The sequence below is a fragment of the Narcine bancroftii genome, chromosome 3 (assembly GCF_036971445.1).
Source record: "Narcine bancroftii isolate sNarBan1 chromosome 3, sNarBan1.hap1, whole genome shotgun sequence".
NCBI lineage: Eukaryota > Metazoa > Chordata > Chondrichthyes > Torpediniformes > Narcinidae > Narcine > Narcine bancroftii.
In genome coordinates this window covers 356,364,132-356,387,412 of record NC_091471.1, presented here as the reverse complement: position 1 = coordinate 356,387,412, position 23,281 = coordinate 356,364,132, and the positions used below count along the sequence as shown (strand labels likewise).

General features: G+C 38.5%; 1 protein-coding gene and 1 long non-coding RNA gene across 9 annotated transcripts in view; one reads left to right on the top strand and one right to left on the bottom strand.

The window, feature by feature from the left end:
- rnf213a (ring finger protein 213a) overlaps positions 1 to 23,281 on the top strand; it is a 187,295-nt gene that overhangs the window by 115,972 nt on the left and 48,042 nt on the right. For all 8 annotated transcript variants that reach the window (XM_069929964.1, XM_069929966.1, XM_069929967.1 and 5 more), the window contains 13 exons: positions 782 to 813; positions 1,174 to 1,327; positions 1,926 to 2,061; positions 2,900 to 3,088; positions 4,015 to 4,145; positions 6,782 to 6,939; positions 10,667 to 10,879; positions 17,246 to 17,424; positions 19,344 to 19,464; positions 19,995 to 20,095; positions 20,221 to 20,406; positions 21,120 to 21,292; positions 23,064 to 23,163. In XM_069929964.1, coding sequence (XP_069786065.1) covers positions 782 to 813; positions 1,174 to 1,327; positions 1,926 to 2,061; positions 2,900 to 3,088; positions 4,015 to 4,145; positions 6,782 to 6,939; positions 10,667 to 10,879; positions 17,246 to 17,424; positions 19,344 to 19,464; positions 19,995 to 20,095; positions 20,221 to 20,406; positions 21,120 to 21,292; positions 23,064 to 23,163 — 1,873 coding nt within the window. The remainder of the gene's footprint in view (positions 1 to 781; positions 814 to 1,173; positions 1,328 to 1,925; positions 2,062 to 2,899; positions 3,089 to 4,014; positions 4,146 to 6,781; positions 6,940 to 10,666; positions 10,880 to 17,245; positions 17,425 to 19,343; positions 19,465 to 19,994; positions 20,096 to 20,220; positions 20,407 to 21,119; positions 21,293 to 23,063; positions 23,164 to 23,281) is intronic.
- Positions 22,875 to 23,281, bottom strand: part of LOC138759479 (uncharacterized) — a 52,980-nt gene continuing 52,573 nt past the window's right edge. The window contains exon 4 of the long non-coding RNA XR_011354861.1: positions 22,875 to 23,152. This is a non-coding gene — a long non-coding RNA (uncharacterized lncRNA). The remainder of the gene's footprint in view (positions 23,153 to 23,281) is intronic.

Here is a 23,281-nt window from a genome sequence, read left to right as displayed (position 1 = left end):
TTTTGAAGGGAATAAAGTTTAATCATAGGTTCTGAAAGATACCAAATTGGTTAAAAGTCTATATGGTATACTTTATTAGCTATGGCATGAGATATAAGAGCACGAAGGTTATGCTTGGACAACATTGGTCTTCAGCTTGAATGATAGATCCTGACCCCCCCGATAACACTGCAGGAACAATGTGACTGCACTGGAGGAGATTTACACATCAGAAAATAGCAGCTACAAATTAAGATTAGATAAGCATTTAGTCATTACAGAACAGAGAAATCTGAGGAAAGACTTAATTTAGCTATAAAAATAATGAAGTGCATAATTAAATATCCATTGAATATCTGCTACACCAAGTAGCATTGAAAAATATGGAGCCATGACGAGCACGTTTAGAGGAAGTGGAATATTTCAAGTTGTGAGTGAGAAGTCACTCGAGTGAAGTAACAATTAGCTATCCTGTTCAGCACAGATGCGTGGGCTGAGGAGCTATTCCTGAGCTGTACTGTTCTATAAGATTGTTGGAATTGCTCATCAGGCAGGTAGCATCTGTGGAGAAAGAAATATTTCAGGTTGATGAATTGCTTTATCGAAGATGGTGTTTTTCACAGTGCATGCAGCCAGGTGGTGAGTATCCTGTCACATTCCTGATTTATATTTTGTATTCGGTGGAAAGGCTATGAGTAGTTTGCTTGCAAGTCTTTAAATTGATCATTGAATTAGTGTCAATTCATTCAAAATCTCTTCTTAAGAATGAAGTTCATCTTTAACATATTTGTTTGTATTACAGCCATGATTGTTAATCAGAAGGAGGCAATTTTTGTAAGTATTTCAATTCTTTTGTGGATCTTCATTTTGGAATCTCTTCCTGGACAGTTAATGTTTTTGAAAATCCTGAAATTGAGTTTTAGTTATTTTGATCATTCCAGAAAATGTTGATAAGCATAGCTTAGCAGGTTTGATTTCCCACTTTAAAATTCCAGGAGAGAAGAATTAACATAAAATAATGCAGAAGAGAAATGGTTTGTTTAGAATTATAGGGAAATTTTGCTTGTGAATTAAAGTGCCCCACCCCGCCACAAAGACTGGCAGTTAGCAATCTGAATGTGTTGCCCGTAATAAGTTTGATGCATGTTTTGCTAATTGACAAACTGGTTGTAAATGTGGTTTTTTTTTAATAAGGATAAAACAAAGATACTGGATACGACCATCCTCATAAGGAATTGTGTGCAGTCTGCTGTTGGCATGCTGAGGGACCAGCATCAGCATTCAAACCGCAACACGACACGAGTTGAAATCCTGCTTTCACTGTTACGTGAAGATGTTGAATTCAAAGGTCTGTTGTGAATATCTTGACGTGAATCCAAGTTTTATATCCAAAGTAATCATCTAGAAATGGACACCAGGGTCCAAATTAACAGCAGATATATTATTAGCTTTGTGATTTATCGAACATGTTGAAATAGACAGAGTTTTCTGTCAGAGATGTTTTTCTTTCAGTGTGTCTGATTTTTTTTTGAAATAAACCTTTCTACCGATTTACAGAGAATTCGGGCAGCATGGATAGTGTAGTGGTTAGTGCAAAGCTGTTACAGCGCCAATGATGTCAGGGACCAGGTTTTGAATCCCGTGCAATCTGCAAAGAGTTTGTTTGTTCTTCACGTGTCTGCATTGGTTTCCTCTGGGTGCTCCGGTTTCCTGCCACCATTCGAAATGTACTGAGAGTCGTAGGTTAATTGGGCAGTATGGGCACGTGAGCCAAACTAGCCTGTTACCGTACTGCGTTTCTAAATATTTATTAAAAATTCACAAAATATACAATTGTCATTCATTATAATGAACAATCCTGTTGTAAGCAATCCAAAGATGGTTATATTGTACAAAAGAATAGCAATATGTTTCTGTAATTAATTTTCATTTTTTATTTTGTTCAGCTTCATTCCTGGCATTGATGAAGCAAAGGCTACACTCACTTCTACTGAAGCGTGATGCCAAGTCTAACAATCCAACTGAGTGGCTGATACGGGTGGCTTCAAATGTTGAAGCACTTCAGGAAGGTGGGACTTTCAGGTACACCCAACTGAACTCTTAGAACTAAGAAACCATGGGGTGGATTTTTAAAAATGTGTTGGGAAAAATTGAAGAATCATTTTGTAAAGATGGCAAATGAGAAATTTGGTGTTAGTCGGGTAAAACCTTTAAATAGGCTTCATCAAGTCCATTAATGGAATTGAAGTCCATGTGGTTGGATGATTTCAATCAAGCAATCCTGGATTCCTCGTGTGATGCTGAAGTCAAAAGTATATCAGCTAATTGGCACCATCAACCTGTTCTTTAGCAAGTTTCTCCATTTAAATTCCAGGAGAAATCGATCAGTAAATTTACAAATAAATAAATAAATATTTCCCGCCTAGCTTTATGGTTGTTATATGTACTTGGGAACTTTTCCCTCATTTAATATTGTATCATTTCATGTGAAAGTCTCTCATATTGTTGATGTGGCAAATTATTCCTCATTCTTGCTACTTTTTATTCCTCTCATTGTACTTATATGATTTTCAATGTTTAGAAGATGGACAGGTGTTCGTCCAGTTAGAAAGACGGCAGAATGTTTAGGCGTACAGATGGAATTGTATTACAAGTGTAATTTTGTGTCTTGATTTAGCTTTTTATTTACATTTGTGGTTTTGGTTTATTATGCCAATTTGCATTGGCGTTATTATGCAGGATAGAATAATATGACTGTGCATCCTTCTTCCAGGCATCCCAAATAATCTACATGGTTTTCCTACAGAAGATTGGATCCATGCACCTACAACTATGAGATTTATCACATTTGTTTTATCCTTCAGATTATCTTTGCTCTGGATTTCATTGTTTACAAAAACAATCATTCTCTATTTCACAGGCACACACTTTGGAAGCGAATTCAAACAGTCGTAACACCTCTCATGGCACAAATCATCTCTGTTATAGACCGAGACGGTAACCTAAATTTGTTAAGTGATGATACTCCTACATTTGTACTGAAACTATGGATATTTTTTTTAAAAAATGAAAATCTCTTGGATCTTCCTTACCACAGAACAACTTTAAGGTTAGTACTTGTATTGAAAGGATAGGCAGTCTTTTTATATTTATATTTTTATATTTATATTATATCTTTAATAATTGATTAAAACATCTAATAATCAATACAACATATAAAAGGGCCCACCACACCCTGGCCACACACTCTTAGCACCCTTTCTGTCAAGCAGAAGATGAATGAGATTGAAATCACGAACCTCCAGACTCAAGGACAGTTTCTTTCCTGCTGTTATCATATTCTTAAATGAACCTCCTCCATAAATCTTCGTCCGCGAAGCCAAGCCAAAGAAAGAAATGAACCTCCCATTGATTGAAGATGAAGCCCTTACACAATTTTAATTACTCCCCCCACCCCCCACCCTGCACTCCTTGACCCGCTGTAACTCTTTATCCTGCACCTTTATTATTGCAGTAACTGCTGCATGGGTTTATTGGATAGCACAGAAAGCAAAACTTTTCACTGTACCTCAATACATGTGACAATAAACATTCAATATTTGTTGTTGCTTTTTCATGAGTGAATTAATTAGCAGGAGTAAGCTGCTCAACTCACCACCACCCACCCTTTCGGCTATGTTTTGAAACGATCTGCTTCCACTACCTGTTAAGGATGAGAACTCCAGACTCGTGAACTCCTGAATGAAAATATTCACCTCACTTTCGTCATAAAAAGACAATCCTTATTATAATCAATGACCGAAAATTGATTAGATTTAATTATTTATACAATATTCAGCTGATTATTTTGCTTAAGCAGAGACTATCTCTGACTCTATATTGATTCCTAAGCAAAAATCAAATGAAGAGAGGGATAGCTACAGTCTCCTCATGAAGACATAAATACCAGATTAGAATTGGTATAAACAAAGAGACATGCTCCAGGGTGTTTATCAAAATGTTTATTTAATGAAGGGAAATTTCTTCTTTTGACAGTTTGCAATCTGAAATTGTTGTCTACAATTACATGAAGATGGAAATACTGAATGTCACCAGTAGGTTTCCTTTTAGTTGGAGGATGAAGGACTTTCTGGATGATTTGTGGGTTCAAGCCCAATACATGGAAGGTATTTATTGACAATAATTTATTATAGAAGAGAATGCAACCAAAGTTACACCAATGCTGTGGTCGTCCAACTTTCAAACAATTAGAGTGCATCTCAAAAGATGTGCTGCAATCCTTAGAAATGGAAATATGAATAAGGTATCAGATAATAAGAACAGTTTTTACTTTGTATCTTTTCTATTTCATGGTTCATTTATAACTGGACATTGAAATGGCTTGTAGAAATGGGTAAGCTTCCGCAAGAATTTTCTTCATTTATCAGCTAGGGCCGAGGCAAGCAAGATTTCAGGTTTCAGAGTTTTAATACTAATTGATCACACAATAGTGCATCCATTAGATTGGGAGTTGAAAGAAGCTCCATGGATGCATCTCATTGTCTTGTGGGCATTCATTTCTGAATAATGGATGGGGATAGAGGCTTTCATGAAAGTAATTCAAAGACGAATCAATGATTGTGCGAAAAGTTCACCTGTAAGAGAAGTGAAGAAAAATATTGGAAAACAATATTGATAGCATATGTAACAAAGCCTGATAAATTTTAGCATGACTTTCACATGAAGAATTACCGGTAATCAAAAATGAAACAAAAGGCCCATTGGATCCAAGAGACAAATTGGAAATAAAATTTGCTTAGTGGCAGGAAGCAGAGGATAATGGTCGTGCTTTTATTGTTGGAGGACTTAGAAGTAGATGACAAAAGAATTAAGTTCTGAAAAGTGTGAGTGATTTTTTTTAAGGAAGACAAGTGAGGTAAGAAAATACCCATTGCAGTATAAGCTCTGGCTGTGATAGGCACCAGGTGCTTCATAAACATTGTCCTCAATTGGCCCAGACACTCCTCCACTGTCCTAATATCTGCCCAAACACCCCCCCCCCCCATCTTTGAAGTGCTGTTGGTGGAGCACGCTGATTGATGAAATGCTGGATCCATGAACTTTGACTGTAAATTATATCAAATAATCAAAAATGTGGAGGAATAAGAGAACTTGAATAAATCTACTCTGAAGATTGGGCAGTGGATTCTACCACTTTATTAACTAAGGCAAAGGATACAAGAGCAAGAAATTAGACTAGTTAGGCCTGCACTATTCCAAGTCACATTTTTGCACTTGCATTATTGTGAATATTTATTATCTACTTGCATTTTGCATTTATAGGTATTGTCTTTTAACTTAATTCAATTCATTTATTATTATAGCTTTTCTTTACAAAAAATACCAATTTGGCTGCAGCAAGTAAAAAATTTTGGTGCAACTGTACATTGTAGAATATGCACGACAATAAACTCATTATTAATGTATTATCAAAACTCGTGTGTGACATATAATCTTGAGAGTGGCTTTAGTGAAGATTTGACAAAATTGTCGGGTACGGGAATAAAGTTACAAGGTAAGGCTAGATCATTTGGAACAGAAAGGCTGAATTCAGATCAGTAAAAATGGAAAAAGTCCATTTCTTTTAGATCAATAATTACGTGCATTGGTTTATAACTTTTAAACTAATACATAAAGGGATATTCTATTAAATATATGAAGGATATGAAAGGACATGGAAGAGAATTTTCACTAAGAGAATATTAATGACCTGGATTTTATTGTCTGAAAGGACAATAGGGGAGGAATTTCAATATACACTTGGTTCCTCATCTTCAAGGCTATAGATGAACAACTAAAGAGTTGTGTAAAACTAGCTTTTTTAGTCAAGTGACCAGCTCCGTTACTTTCTGTTCAATAGTTTCAAATCTTATGGAAAATCTCTATGATTTAACAAATGCAATCCCCATTAGATACCGTGATGGTGCACACACAATCATCTCCTCTGTAACATTTGTACTGTTATCACAGGCCACAATATAAGGTTGTGAGAGATGGGAAAATTGACCTAAAATTATGAACATGGAAGAAACTAAAGTTCATCAGTAAAATGGCTGTAACCAGTTCAAACAGGATAAGCTTGGGGCTTAGGATGCAGGAAAGCAGAGTCAGCACGATTAACATAAGAATCTTCTAGTCTTTGTGACAAGACCATAGGACTAAGATAAGGAATGGTAAGGTACAATAGAATGTAGGAAGTTGAGGTAGTCTGGATCAGATAAGGGTCTCCTAGCCCTGGACAGAAGTACCAAGTCATACATTTCTAATTAGCTAACCATACACAGATTTATACATATGAAATTAGCCAACCCTAGATAGAATGAGTCAACTCTGCATATCAAGAGACTGTAGCCCAGAGAATCAGGAAGGTGTGAATAAGGACAATGACATGATGGGGCACCGACAGGATACCCCCTGGTCCTCCAAATGTACTGAAACTGCACGTAGGCAGGAAGGATTACCTATGCCAAACCCATCCAGGGGGCAGAAGAATGTAAGGGGGAGGACACTCTGATACTGAAATTGACTGTATAAAAGTTTGGTGAGCCCCAGTATGTGTGTGTATTCCCAGGGTAAGGGGAAGCACCCAACTTTGCATTGTTGTAGTAATAAATGTTCTTTGTTCTCAATTTTTGTCTCGAGCAATTTCTTTAAAGGTACTTTAATTCCTAACAAGGTGAATAATAAATATAGTAAAATAGAGCTGAAGAGGTGTACATCTTGTGATAATTTGAGATGTTAATTGTTTTAATTCCACAAACAGGGCAAAATCAGCACAAGCTGAATGAAATATTTAACAAAACTGGATTTGGAAAGTACCTTTCAAATATGAAAGAAGAATGGAGGCAGGATTTATTCTTCAGATATGTGCATGATTTCCTGCTGATGTCTACCAGCATTTCATCTGAAGCTGAATTTGAGGTAATATATTCTGTTCCAGCTAATTGCCTAATGCTTTTCATAGCAGAAAGCAGTTTCACATAAATGATTGAAAATAGAAGCACTCTTTACAGCTTGACCGACATTTTAAAGCCAAATGGGCAAGAAAAATGATGATTTCGCATCATCACTGGCCGCAGGAGTTGCACCAGAGGAGTGGAGGGTGGCACTGGTTGTTCCATTGTTCAAGAGAGGTAATAGGGAAAATTCTGGGAATTATAGACCAATTGGTCTTGTATCAGTGGTGGGCAAACTTCTGGAGAGTATAATTGGGGTCAAGATTTACGAGCATTTGGAGAAGCATTGTTTTATCAGGTACAGTCAGCACGGCTTTGTGAGGGGTAAGTTGTGCCTTATGAGCTGAATTGAATTTTTCAAGGAGATTACAAAACAAATTAATGAAGGTAGAGTGGAAAAGGTGATGTATATAGATTTTGATAAGATGTTTGATAAGTTACACCATTGTAGGTTCATACAGCAAGTCATGGAATTGGATTGCCCACAGAAAGCAGAGGGTGGTGTTCGAGCCCAAAGGACCCCAAACCCCAGCAGCAATAGACATTCACCAAGACAAGTGGCTTTCTAAACAAAAGTTATTTTAATTAACTTCAAACATGAAAATAGAATCAAACTTTAACTTAACTCTGTTCTTATACTATACTCTATACTAACCCAAATTACCCCCTTCTAATTCTAAGCGCATGTGTGTAAATACAAGAAAAGTTCTTTGGTTCACAGTTCAATCTCAATTCTACTTCTTCCAAGTTCTCTGGTTGCAGGTAATCACCAGACTGTGCACAGCATTTAACATGTATAAAGTTCACCAGACTTGGTACTTGAAAGGTAAATATTTACTGCTCAGGAAGGTTCTTGTAGGATTTGCAGAGAGAGATATTTGTTGCTCCAGGATTTCCACAACTGAGGTACCTCAGTTCACCTCAAGGTCTCGCTGATTAAACTTGCCCCATCAGGGTCTTCTAGATGGTAACCTCTTTCTTCAAGCTACCACAGAGTTCCATTCCTTCCTCTATTTCAAGAGAAACATCAGACAGATAGCACTTCCAGCCATCTACTGCTCTGGAACTTGCTTTCATCAGTTTCAAACAGATTTTCCCTGGATTGCACTTTTCAGTTACTTATCAGTGTCTCACACACTGACTGACTGAGCTGTTAACTCAACTCTCTCTCTTTTCCAACTGAAACTCCAAAGAGAGCATGTGACTCATGTCTTGCAAAACCCTCACCTTCTCCAGCAAACAACAGTTCTTTCTTCTGCTCCATCTGTTGTTATCTTAGGTAAACAATCCAGAATTGACCTTTCTGTGAGCACTTTGCAGAAAGGGTACTGATAGACAGCATGACTCCAGCAAGACAATGGTCAAGCATTTTATGACGTCAGTTCAATTAACACCCACTTGTGAAAGGTGCTTACATTCTCCAGAGATCTTGCAATGTGAATTCTTCAGTCTTTCAAATAAGATCTGTTTTAAAATGTGTGTGTGTATGTGACCTACTCTAAATCTTATAAATTCTCCCCAAATATTAATATTGTTACAGTGGTATTAGAGTGTATTCTACCTGGTGATGTTCTATTTGTTTTTTTAATGATTTTAATAAATGATGTGGAGAGGTGGGTAAGTAAGTAAGCTTGCAGATGACCCAAATATTGGAGGTGTTGTGGATATTGTAGAAGGTTGTCCGAGGTTACAACAGAATATAGACAGGATACAGAGTCGGGTGAAGAAGTGGCAGATGGAATACAATCCAAGAAAGTGTGAAGTGATACGCTTTGGAAGGTGAACTTGAAGGCAGAGTACATGGTTAGTGGCAGGAATTTTAGCATCTGGAGGAGCAGAGGGTCCAACTTCATAGATCCCTCAAGTTGATTGGTTGATTAAGATGTCGTATGGTGTCCAAGCCTCCATTAGGTAGGGGACTGAGTTCAAGTTCCATTGCTCTATAAAACTGGTAAGACCACACAGAGCAGTGTGTTCATTTCGGGTTCCCTCATTTTTTGGAAGGACGTAGAAGCTTAAGAGAGAATGCAGAGTATTTACCAGGATGCTGCCCAGATTAGAGAACATGTCTGATGAGAAAAGGTTAAGTGAGCTCAGGCATTTTTCTTTGTAATAATGGAGGATGGGAGGCAACTTAATAGAGCTGTCCCCAGTAGGAAAAGGAGTGTGACTAGTGAAACAGGATATGGCGCAGACGACGTTTTTTTAATCTTTTTTTGTTCTGGGTTTTATTTTTGAGTCTTTTTTTTCATGTTTTAATCTTTGTTTCTTAGTCATTATCATTGATGTCTGTATTAACATAAATAACGACTATATTAGATTGTATGGGGATGAGGGAAGGGATAAATACAGACTATATGCGCAGGAATGTTGGAGAGATTGAACGGTTTGTTGAGTTTTGTGAGTCTTGGATAATCATGAATAAAATATTTTTTTTTAAAATGGAGATGTATACAGGATTTTGAGAAGCATAGATGGAATGGAGCGCAGCTTCCTTTTTTCCCAGGCCTGCAGTGGACAATGCCAGACAATATCAGTTTCAGGAAAGATGTAAGAGGTCATTTTTATTTTAGAGTTTTGTGAGGACCTGGAATGTGTTGCTGGGTCGAGACTGATACAATAAGGGCACTTAAAAGACTCTTGGGTAGACACATGGTTGCAAAAAAAATAGAGGGTTATAAGCTGTGAGGAAAGGATAGGAGTAAGATTGACCATGAAGTAGGTTGACATAAGTTGGCACAATATCATGGGTTCAAGATCCCATGCTGTGCAACACTGTTTTATGTTCAGGATTTCACATCTATAATGGAAACCATGTGATTTTCTCCTCCATATTCTCAGCAAGAAATTAAGTGAAAATCTACCCTAATATCTTGGATAAAATATATTTAATTATTGAAATGCCAGAAAAATCTTTGTAGCTATTATTGAAAGTTGTCTGAATTTGGGACCATAAAATGAACAGTACACTCATGATCTACACCTTGGCCTTGGGCTCTGTGTCCAATCAAATGTGAAACTTTGAGTTTTGTTGGTACTGAGTAAGCTTCATTGATTACCTCTTCACACTAATAAATTATTGATATCAAGCTCCTTGTCTTTTGTGGCTGTTGCTTAGAGCACAATGGTCAGTTATTAGTAGCCCCTGATCCTGTTCTTTTTGACCCAATTTTGAACAGACTGCCAACAAAAAGCTTGGCTATTTTTATAACTGTAAAGAACAAAACATTTTTTTTTGTTGGCTGCTGTGAAGGATGCCTGAGACATGGCCACATCAAATTTCCTTTCAGCGATCTTTATTCACAGTTGTTCCCTGAATGTTTAGCACAGCAGTTAGTGCATGCTATTACAATGCCAGTGACCCAGGTTCCAATCCACCGCTGTCTATACGTTGTCCCCGTGTGGGTGGGTGGGTGGGTGTCTCTGGGTTTTCTGGTTTCATCCCACCCTTCAAGACATACTGGGGGCGCAGGTTAGTTGGGATTTTTGGATGGTATGTGCTCACGAGCCGGAAGGCCCTGTTATTGTGCTGTATGAAAATATTAAATTAAATTATCAAATCAACAAATTCACTTTCATCCTGTTTATTTTAGCAATGAACTCATTAAGTCTGAGAGGCTGCAAAATGCTTGAGGGAACATAAGCATAGTTTGGTACTTAACTAACTTGAGATTTTTGTTTTTCATTTTTAGTTCCTTCAAGGAGCACTGATCTCCTGTATAAATCAGCTGAAAATAGAATCTAATATTGGAGACGATGCCTCATTGCTTTGGGTGCACTTTGCATATCAGCAATTCAAAAACCGTCTGCAGAATTTTTCAAGGATTGTAGTAATACAACCTTCGGTTCTGACATTGCTACAGAAGAAGAAAGATGAAATACAGAATGCTGAAGACAAGGAGATGGTGAGAGATTCCTTAATATTTTAGTTCAGTTGGAAAATCAATTTTCATCTTGTTATTTTTATTAGCCATCAGGATGTTAGGAATTAAAGTACCTTTAAAGAAATTGCTCGAGACAAAAATTGAGAACAAAGAACATTTATTACTACAACAATGCAAAGTTGGGTGCTTCCCCTTACCCTGGGAATACACACATATACTGGGGCTCACCCAACTTTTATACAGTCAATTTCAGTATCAGAATGCCCTCCCCCTTACATTCTTCTGCCCCCCTGGATGGGTTTGGCATAGGTAATCCTTCCTGCCTACGTGCAGTTTCAGTACACTTGGAGGACCAGGGGGTATCCTGTGGGTGCCCCATCATGTCATTGTCCTTATTCACACCTTCCTGATTCTCTGGGCTACAGTCTCTTAATATGCAGAGTTGACTCATTCTATCTAGGGTTGGCTAATTTCATATGTATAAATCTGTGTATGGTTAGCTAATTAGAAATGTATGACTTGGTACTTCTGTCCAGGGCTAGGAGACCCTTATCTGATCCAGACTACCTCAACTTCCTACATTCTATTGTACCTTACCATTCCTTATCTTAGTCCTATGGTCTTGTCACAAAGGATAGAAGATTCTTATGTTAATCGTGCTGACTCTGCTTTCCTGCATCCTAAGCCCCAAACTTATCCTGTTTGAACTGGTTTCAGCCATTTTACTGATGAACTTTAGTTTCTTCCATGTTCATAGTTTTAGGTCAATTTTCCCATCTCTCACAATCCTCACTTTTCTTTTAGATCAGTAATACTGATCTTTCACCATGATCAGTGTTACTGATCTTTGGTTACTAGTGTCAGTGTGACTGATCCCCCCCCCCCCCTCTCCTCACTTTTCTTTTAGATCAGTAACACTGATCTTTCAAGTGTAAGGTGTAGTTTTACCCAGCTGGTCAATAACCGAATTGTAATGTCTGTGTAAAGTCTTTAGGTAGGGGAGCACCATGAAGGTCAGGGGAGTGAGTCCAGCTGCTTATTAGGGTTTGGAGTATCAGGCTCCAGTTCTCAGTAAAGAGTCTAGTCCATCCCATACGTTGAAATATTGAAGCAGTGTCTTTGAAGCACACGACCTTTGTAAGTGTTGTCCCGACGAAGTCTGTGAGAGGCGCTGCCTTCAGCAGCGAACGAGTAGCAGTCTCTGAGAAGCGCTGCCTTCAGCAGCGAACGAGTAGCAGTAGTCAGGCGGTTCCGTTTGATTGTGGCTCGTATCTGATGTCCTCTTCAGCCCCGAACCCTAGGGCCACCGATCTCCGAAGGCTGTTTGGAGCCTGATATTAAAGTGTCAAGCAGCTCACGTTGTTGGAAACTGGTGCTCCCCTTCATGGGGTGATGAAAAGTGACCAAGCAGGGGGGGGATTGTTTCTTGTGATTTAACTGTGTGTTGCAGCTTGTCTGCTAACATTAGCATATATATCATTGAACTTGTGAGTTGCAGCCTGTCTGTGTACATTAGCATATGTATTAACTCTCTCTCTCTCTGTTACATGTACAATGCTGACTACCATTCTGTCTGTCTTTGTCCCACCATGTCCTTTGTGCTATCGCTTCAAAACTCCTGTCTTTAATACCTGTGTAGGCTAAGATACAAATTAGATGTACTCCACTAAAGCTGTTCAGTTCCCCTGGTCCGTATTGGGATCCCTTATATCCCATTATGATTATACATTAAATCTATGCCCTGTCTACATTCTAAAGGAGCTGAATTGTAACCTCTGCTGCCCCTATTCCAGGGGGGCTTAAAACATTAACGAACAATATTCCAAAGAAATTAGTAAACAACAATGAACAATACATGTAAAGCTCATTAAAAACAGCATTAAAATACAATAAGAACTGAATAAAGCACAATAAATGTAAAGCTCATTGAAAACTGCAATAAAATACAATAAGAACTGAATAAAACACAATAAATGTAAAGCTCATTGAAAACTGCAATAAAATACAATAAGAACTGAATAAAACACAATAAATGTAAAGCTCATTGAAAACTGCAATAAAATACAATAAGAACTGAATAAAACCACAATAAATGTCAAGCTCATTGAAAACTGCAATAAAATACAACAATAACTGAATAATCAAAAGACAAGTAAAATACAACAATAACTGAATAAACCATTAAAGAAACGAAAAAAAATGTTAAATTACGGCACTTTGTAACAATCTGACTTTCCTTTGTGTTAGTGTAAAAATTGTGAAATGAAACACAAACCATATTTGCATGGGTTTTGAATATGTTAGACCTTATTAAAATGCAGTTGGAGCTGCTTGTCTGTATGGGGCACAACCCTCCAATTTGTTAGAGTGAGTACATAACAGACATTGCAGCACAAGAGCCCCTGCAAGAGAACTTGAAACATATTCAACCTTTAGTTCTGCCTTAAGTAAAATGCCTTGTGCCACAGCTCACAGGAGCTGGCCTTATTTAAAACAGTCTGTAAAACAGGCACCAAAAAAAAGTTAAAGATGTTCTTATGAAGATTGCACACACAATAATTTAAGTACAGGCTAGTTTCTATTATATTCCACTTAAAAGTTCTGCTGCATGAATCCTGGAGCTTGTGGAGTCATTATTGAATCAAGAAATATTGGTACCATGCCAATCTCATTCTAACATGCCAATTTCTCCAGTCCTTAAGTCAAGATGTACTGAATAGCATCTGGTACAAGATCTGTGAGTTCTTAATGATATTATTATTCTTATGCACCCAATTGTTCTGAACAATGCCACCAATTTAAATCATATTCCGCCTATTGCAGTACTCACACACCACCATAGACCAGTTCGCAGGTTTATTTCTCCATTAAGCTGAATCCAGTTGCGCAGGATTTACCTCCGTGATTATTTACAATGTAACTTCCGCACTACCGGATTTAAATATAAACCTGATGAATGGGGGAAAGTTATCATGAATTAAATAACAGCGGCAATACAGAGAAATTGTGCTGAGGCATTAATTTCACTCCGGAGGAAAATGCACCAGAGAAATGAATGATTAAACTTATAGGAATCCCCATAGGAATCCCCAGAGGTATCTTTATTCTCCAGAGGTGGGTGATCTTTAAACTCACGGACCTTGACTGCTGAATGTGTAGAAGAAATGTATTAAATGTGTTGATAGGGCTCCATACCTCTAACTGCAAGACAAGAGCCTGAAGCCTCAATTTCAAGTGCCACAGTGCACTTAAAGGGACATGCACACTCCCCCTTCAACTGGCTGATCCAGCCACTTTACACATCAGATCCTTTCTTTATCTCACATACACTTAAAGTTAAGATGTATAGAACTCACCCTATTTGCGCAAACATTTCTCCCTGCAAATGTTATAACATCACTATTCTCAGGTAGTCCCTGTGCAAAATCACATTTGAATACAATTTATTTCATAAATTGGAATTAACTGGTAGTTAAATTCGCTAATTCTTCAGTATTGAAAAATGATCCTTTATGACATTTAAATTTTAGCATGAATTTTAATCAATATTGGTCAGTGACTGAAGTGGGAAGTCGTGATTTATGAAATTATCTCTGGTCTCTACTCTCCCACTCCCTGCACTTCTCCCAACATTCAGGAGCTGGCACACAGTCCCTGCCTTTTCCATGTTACTCATCTACTATTACTTTAACTGCTTGCATCAAAATGTTAGCCTTTGCTTTCTGCTTATCCTCAGATGTCTGGACAAATGCTTTTTGTGTGATCTGTAGAAGCTGGGTTATTCCCTGCTCATGCCAATTTTCTGTCTTTTGTAATTTTCTCTTAATGTCTGGGGCTGAGTTGGTAACAAAACCTGTTAGTACCAATTGTTCCCCTGCTGGGGATTCTATGTCGAGACCCCCATATTGTATATATATTTGGTCCCAAAAATTGGTCTAACTGTTCAGCACATCCCTGGGGATCTTCTATCAGGGAGGTCAGTTCTTTCTTAAAGTTACACACTTCAGTACTGGTCAGGGGCACATTTACGAAACCGAGACCCTCTCTCATGGGAACTTCCCGCAGTGGTCTCATCCAATTGGTTTCTGGCTTATTAGGTCTGGGTTCCTGCTCCCTGGGAAATGAATCAAAGGGTTCTGCCCTTTCTTCCTGAAGAGTCTCACGCTGTTCTGAATTAAAGTTACCTCTCTCTCCTGCCAACAGAGGTGGTAATCGAGTGCTTTGTGAGCAAGTTATCATACCACTCCTGCTCTCTTCTCTCTTCTCTAGTGGTGGGGGAGGTGGGGAAGGTGCAGAAGGGTAGGTCATAGGAGGGGAAGGAAAGATAGGAGCTGGCATAGGAGGAACATAGGGTGGAGGGAGGGAATGTAACACATCCCAACCCTGTGATTCAGGGACAAGGGGTTCCTCCTCTCTCTTATCCCTGGATTCTTTCTCATTCAAAACCAGCTGTTCAATGGATCCCTTGAGCCAGCAGGCTGCATATTCCCTGCTCTCAACATTGTCTTTCTGGTTTTGATAGAGCCATAAGTTCAAAGCTTCACACATCCATTCATCCTCGGATCCGAATTTTGGCCAGTACACGGAGCTCCCTTTAACCGGGTATCTCACCCATTCATTACAACAATACCTGACCGTCGTCAGTTTGTCTTTACCGCGGGTCTTTCCTGTGCCCCACTCAGATAACATCATCCCAAGCGGGCTGTACGTAGCTATCTGGTGGTCACGTCCTGTGTCAGGACTCTCATCTCTACTGCCCGCTATTCCCATACTTAGGAACAAGTAAAATACTCTTACCGAGTTCTGGCAGTACTGCTCTAGCGCGCGTCCTTCCGCCGTTTGTTCTCAATGCCTCTTCTCGGATATCACTCGCTTCTTCCACTGACCAGCCACCCGTCGCCCGTGAGTCCAGCTGAATCAGCCGGGGTGCACCTACTCTCGTCGTCGGGGTACTCTGTCAGTGGAGGGAGTGTGATCCCGGACGAGCCCCCATTTGTTAGGAATTAAAGTACCTTTAAAGAAATTGCTCGAGACAAAAATTGAGAACAAAGAACATTTATTACTACAACAATGCAAAGTTAGGTGCTTCCCCTTACCCTGGGAATACACACATATACTGGGGCTCACCCAACTTTTATACAGTCAATTTCAGTATCAGAATGCCCTCCCCCTTACATTCTTCTGCCCCCCTGGATGGGTTTGGCATAGGTAATCCTTCCTGCCTACCTGCAGTTTCAGTACACTTGGAGGACCAGGGGGTATCCTGTGGGTGCCCCATCATGTCATTGTCCTTATTCACACCTTCCTGATTCTCTGGGCTACAGTCTCTTAATATGCAGAGTTGACTCATTCTATCTAGGGTTGGCTAATTTCATATGTATAAATCTGTGTATGGTTAGCTAATTAGAAATGTATGACTTGGTACTTCTGTCCAGGGCTAGGAGACCCTTATCTGATCCAGACTACCTCAACTTCCTACATTCTATTGTACCTTACCATTCCTTATCTTAGTCCTATGGTCTTGTCACAAAGGATAGAAGATTCTTATGTTAATCGTGCTGACTCTGCTTTCCTGCATCCTAAGCCCCAAACTTATCCTGTTTGAACTGGTTTCAGCCATTTTACTGATGAACTTTAGTTTCTTCCATGTTCATAGTTTTAGGTCAATTTTCCCATCTCTCACAAGGAAGAGAAAATTGAAATAGTAACATTTTTTTTGGCCTCAGATGCTTTCCTTGGGTAGATGAATCTTATATTCACTGGAATTTAGAAGAATGGGAGGGGATTTCATTAAAAAAATATTTTTAAAAATTAAAAAAAAAGACCAGACAGACTTGAAGTGGGGAAGATGTCCCTTTATGGCTGGAGAGGCCAAAGCCTGTGGAATTGGCTACCTCAGAAGACATTGAAAGAATTCATCAAATGAAGGTGGGGTGGGGGGGTGGGGGTGGAAAGATCAATATATTTCTTAATGATAAAGAAATCAAAGAATATGAGAAGAAGGTACTGTCGATGATCAGGGATGGTTATGTTGGAGCAGTCTTTAAAGTTGAATAGCCTACACATGATTCTATGTTTCAATCACTTTGTAAATTGTGTTTGATTTATTTAATCTTACAGTAGTTCTAACATGTATTTTGACAGTTTGCCATTGTAAAATGATAGACAAAATTTTCTTTAGGCTTGATGCTTAAATATTAGTCATGCATTTGTAAAACAAGAAATCAGATTGGGATAATATTAAATAAAATCCAAGTAATTATTTTCTGATTGGAATAAGTATTTGATGTTTAAAGTATTTATTCAAGACTATTTGTAATGTGGTTTTTTAAAAAAAAATCTATCTGGGAAATTGTTAGACTGTTAATCTTTGTCATTTTAATACAGGTTATAGATATTTATGCGGCAGCTGCTTGTGTTGAAATTCTGGAATTCGAAAACTCTGAATTATCATATCCAACCTGGCTGCAGATGGTGAACTCTCTACAAATGCCCATTGAACTAGTCAGTGCTGAAGTCTTTTCACATGGTGAAGGAAGCAAATCATACATTGCAAATTATGTCAAGTAAACATTTTTTTGTATTATATTTATAGAAACATACATACATTTTTAAACCAAATGAAAATTGCAGGGTAAATTAAAGATTTGTGCTCACCACAAATGATGGCTTTGGATTAAATTCTGTATGTTTTGATGTAATAAGATATTATAAAATTACAGCCCAATCACTGAGCAGGAAACTTTGTTCTAGCGTCATTGTTAGCAATTTCCTCCAACTATGTCTCAGCTTGTTCAAGTTTATTAACATCCGATTGCACAGTGCAGACTGATGGAACAGAGTTCTCTGGTCCTCTGTGCAAAACATGCAGACACATAGCCAAACAAAATATACATCCAGACCAAAAAATACATATGCAAGACAAATATGCATATATAAAAATAAATAATAAATATTATTTAATAAATATTAGAGTCTGGGATGGATCGTATGTTCTGTATCATTATCTTTGCTCTATAAAGAATGCTGTTTGACCTTCTGAGTTTCTCCAGCATCGTGTTTTCACTTCAACCAGGGTACCTGCAGACCTTCATGTTTTACTTCTTTCACAAAAGGAAGTGCCCTGTCCAAATGAACCACTTCTTGGTACAGGAACTGCTCTGTCCTAGACCACAAGAAACTGCAGGGGAGCTCAGGCTCTCATGAAAACCAACATCTCCTCCAGCAACTCTCTCTGTCCCTCCAGCTGCCCTGGGAAAGCTACCAACATCAGGATCCTTCCCTCCTGGGCACACGCTCTTCTCCACCTTCCATTGAGCATTAATAGACTCAAGTTGCAAAATTTTAAAAATTCTTCGTTGATTTGGCAGTTTTATTCAACAGCAGGTTCATTGTGCACCAAACAATTAATCTGAAGCAAGTTATAACCTTATCACAATTACAGCATGGAAATAGGGCAATTTGGCCCTTCTAGTCCGCACTGATCCAAGTACCCTCCTCTAATCCCACTTACCAGCTCTCTGCCCATATCCCTCCATCCCCCTCCCATCCAGATACTTATCCAACTCTTTCGTATGAAAAAATGTAGAAAATATCCTCAATGCCTCATAGCATATTACGATTCAATTGAAAATCTCTATCCATGAAACAAATCACTTGCTTGAGCACAATGGTGAACGGAAAATTTGTATTAAAATGACACCTCACAGGATAGCTCCATCTCAGAAATGTCACACTGTCCTGATTGGCTTTGTACTATTTGTTATTTTAGATTTAGGAACATTCAGTAAAATTGTATCATGAAAAGGAATTGTCAGCTCAAACACTGCTATGGAAAGCAGTGGCTGATTAACACCTACTGTCCACTTGTTGATGAATCAGCCATGAATCGTCCATATTGAACACCACTTGGATGAAGCCAGGATGTCAACAAGAACACAAAGTGTACTTCAGACAGGGACTTCACTATCCATTGTTAATTGTTTTAATTTTGTATTCATTAAGGCAAAAACAGCACACTTTTACAGGATGATGTAGTTTTCCAGAAGAATGAATCATAATTATCCTTGAATATCTCAAAATCATATTGCATTTCTGAGAGTGAAATTTTCAGCTAATCCATTAGCAAAATAAGTCTGATTAAGCAGTTGTATGTACATGGCATATGCTATTTTAAAGTTACTTAAGTGAAAGACAGCCTTAATAACTAATCAATCAATATTATCTCTCTCTTTGATTGAAGGAGCTTATGGTACAATATTTTCATTGTTTCTTTGTCATTAAGATTTCTCACCATCTTCTCCCAAAGAGCTATACTTTTATATGTAAAAAAAATTACAAAATGCTAAGTTCTTTTTATTGATTTAAGTTCTTAAGGATAATATGGTAGAAATTAATAGCTTGTATATTGAATGCATTCAATCTCTTCATTGTCAGGTTAATATTGTACAGTCACCCATTCAAGTTTTTGTACTTTATACTTCAGATCTGGATGGCGTAGAATACTTTCACTGTCACTTTTTGTGGAGCACATAATTTTAGGAGCTGAGGAAATGCATGTTGACTTGCCAAACAAGGCTGTATTCTCTGCGCATCGACTTGCAAAGGTATCTGATACATTTCATGCATAATTCTTGCTGTTTTTATGTACCAATGATGCTCTCATATCTGCAGTTTGACATTGATTATTTAAACATCATTGTTAAACAATCACAAAGGTTGGCATAGCGGTTAGTGCTATGTCGGGACCGGACCTGGGTTTGAATCCTGCACTGTCTGTAAGGAGTTTGTTTGTTCTCCCCATGTCTGCGTGGGTTTGCTTCAGGGACTCTGGATTCCTCTCACCCTTCAACAACATACCAGGGTGTAGGTTAATGGGGTGTAATTTGGGGGGCACAGACTCGTAGGGCCAAATTGGCCTGTTACAGAGCTGTATGTAACTGGTAAAAGTACAGTATAACTTCACTGATAGAATGCAATACTTGTCCGAAGTGTTATTACTACATTAAATTTGTTTATATCCTTCGATAAGAATTTTGTAACTGATCAACGGGATTATTTATAACTTTCATCTTTTGTAAGTTGATTGAAGAAAAGGCCAATCGTGATACCTATTTTCCTTTTTTTCTATTTACAGAGTCTGAACAGTGATTCTGATGTGAGATCACAGGGTCCCTTTAGGGCTGTCATTGAGGTCCTAAGGGATTGTAAAAATAGTGCAGGGCGTCTGTTTTTCAGGTAAGGGATTTTGTGCAATAATAATGAGCTATGTGCTGAAATGTGGAGTTTCCTCGATTACCATCTTAACAGCTCTCTATAGATCTATATTTAATTTTACTGTTGTCCTTTCTGTTTGATTGTAGGTATGGTCTGAAAGGATGTCTAATTTGCCTCGGAGAACTCAACAATCCTGTAATGCTTCCATGCAATCATCTTTACTGTCTAAACTGCATAAATATGTGGTTTCAAACAGGACAGAGAAACTGCCCAATGCTCTGTTCCAATGACCTGGATAAAGGATATGTACCAGTGGCATCTGAAGAAATAAGGTATTCTAAATGTATTATTTCAATTTAGTGGAACAATTAAATATAAAAAGCAATTAACTGGATCTTAGTATTAACACAAATGTTTATGGATGAGAGGTTTCAAGATAATTCACTTGTAAGTTTTACAATTATTTGTTTAGAGTGGAAGCCAGGACTTGATCACAAATCAAATGCAGCAAAGAGTTGTTTTCTTCTTAAGTTGCCATTATAGCTACTTTACAGTTGTTGTCTAAATTCTTGGAAAATTAGGATTTTTAGTGTTAAATTTGTCCAAATTGAAGTTCAAGTCTTTTGAATGTGAATTTTTTTTGAACTTAAGAAGTTTCAAATTATTTAAGTTAAAATTAAGATTGATGTTATTTGTTTGAATTTCTCCACATCACTGTAACTGCTCTAGGTTTGGTTTTTAGAGGGAAATTATTTGCCAATATCGAAACATACCATTCAAAATCATTTATAGTTCAAGCCAACATTTTGATCAATCCTCCTTTCATTCTAGAATTTAAAATATAAATCTGGGTCACCATGCCCACTTCTCTTCCACTTCTTAAACTTGCTTTGTTGATGTGCAGATATAATGCACTAGTTATCTGAAAGAAAATAAATGTTTACAGAGCACCTTGAAATGACTGTTCTATATTGCAGCTTCCTTAAGTGGCTGAATATTTACGCTCTCATGAATTCCTATTAATGTATGCTCATCTCTATTACAGAGAAGCCGTTGCAAAATTGGCTGTATTTCGCAGGAAGTGTGATGCATTTTTCATAGCTTTGGTTTCCATGGTCTGCTTCAAAGATAATTCGCCCCCAACAAAAGAAGTGGTTGATGATCTTTTCTCTCTGATGATTGTTCAAAAAAATTTATTGCCCAGCAACTCGAAGAAAGGTCAGACCTCTTCAGAGGAATTATATTAATCCTACTACTTTTGCTTCAGGTGGGATGATTGCGCAGCTTGGTCTCCCCACCCCTCCTAACATTAGGTGACGAGAGTCCAGGATGAGAGGAACTTGATAAGTATCAGAGTAGATTCAAGTTTGTCAGATTCAATACTAGGGCATGGATTTCGGCCCATTGGATGTGGGTGGGCACCCTGAGGGAGAGTCATCACAAGGGGTAAGCGTGGAGCTCAGAGGGTCAACCCAAGGTAGGTTCCCAGGTTGTGAAGGCATGTTTCTTTAAACATAGCATGTGCCCCACGTGCATGATGGGAATTTCTGGAAATGGCACTGCATTCCACTCGATGATCATGATGGAAATAGTTTATGGAATAAAGTATCTTGGAACAGCGACTGACAATAACTTGCAACCCCAGTTTGGATACTTAGTAAGCCAGTCTCTAATAGCCTGCAGCTGGGTGTGAGTCCTTTGGCCTCTAGTCTCCACCAGCCCACAGCCTGTGTGGGTTCCTTGCCCACAAGTAGGTTACAGCTCGCCGCCTGTGTGTGTCATTAACCCCTGGTGGTCCGTCACCATGGTCATCATCCTTCGGGCCATTTCCTCTTCTTCTCATTCTCAATGAGGGTTCAACCCGTCACTGGAGCCCTGCGCCAGTCCGCTGATCCCTTGGAACTTGCAACCCCTTGTGCCAGCTGCTGAACAAAGGCAGTACCATCTTGGGCTCAGACTCTGCAGCCGGAGGATTTTAAATAAAACACTGTCGGCTCTTTTAACAGGCCATTTAAAGCCTGTACAGAGACATTGGAAGTAAGGCAGCGGGAGCCTTCAGAGAAGTGCTGTGTCTCTGCTCCCTGTTCTCCCCCGGGTCTACACCAGCAGTGGTTTGCGGTTATAACAGTTCCAGCATCGCTGCAAGAGGAAAAAATATAGAATGCCAGGTGAAGTCAGCAGATCAATCTATCTGCATGGATGTTGGCTGTAAGTTGGCATTTTGTGTTGAGTCTTTGCATCAGGACCAAATGGAAAAGGAAAAGATTTCCACCAAAAGAGAGGATGGGATAGAGACTGGTAAGTGAACCAAATGGGGACAGAATGATGAGCAGATGGTACCAGGTGGGGGGAGGGGATGGAATATATGAACAAAGGGAAAAGAAACTAGGAAGGAGAAAACTTAAGGCTCATCTGAAATTGGAGTTGTCTTCTCCCTTTGTTCACCCACTTCATCACTTCTCTGCACCTGGTTGCATTTGTCCATCGTTCCACCAATCACTTACCTGCCTCTACCCCTTCCTCTCTTGCAGTGGCAATCTTTCCCTTTTCCACTCAGTCCTGGTGCAAGGTTTTGATCCATAATGTCAACTTGCAGTTTTTGTTTGCACAGGTACTTATTGATCCGTTGATGTCAAGTTCAAATTTCATCCAGTGGTTTTTTTTATATATAGTATGGGTGTTTGTTTGTCTGGAGATAACCTGACAATGTTTTCCATCATGGATACTTCTCTAAAGAGAATAATCCTACAAAATAGCATTTTCAACTTGGCTGTGGAATCATTTTTTTTTTATTGTAGGTTGGTTCCTTCTTCCTGCGGTAATGTAGAAAAAGTTCAGCTTTCAACTCCCTTCAGCTGCAGGGAAGCAAATGCTTTGATGGTTGAATTGTACTACCAACATTGAGAAATGTTTTCTAAGTCTCACATTTGTCTCCATCATTGCATTGGTTACTTTACCTTCTACATTATTGCTTTTTGTTTTCATGTAGACCAACAGTTCTTCACCAGTAATCTTTCACCGTTTGATGATACAGTTGATAGAAATCCTGTTGTCCGTTCCATTGTTCTTAAATTGCTTCTAAAGTACAGGTACAAGATTATTAATTGGATTCTGTATTCATGCTATTTGTTGTAAAACTAGAAATTATGAAAGAAAATGGCATTAAACGTTAATACTGCACTTTCAATCCAATTATTTCACTACAGC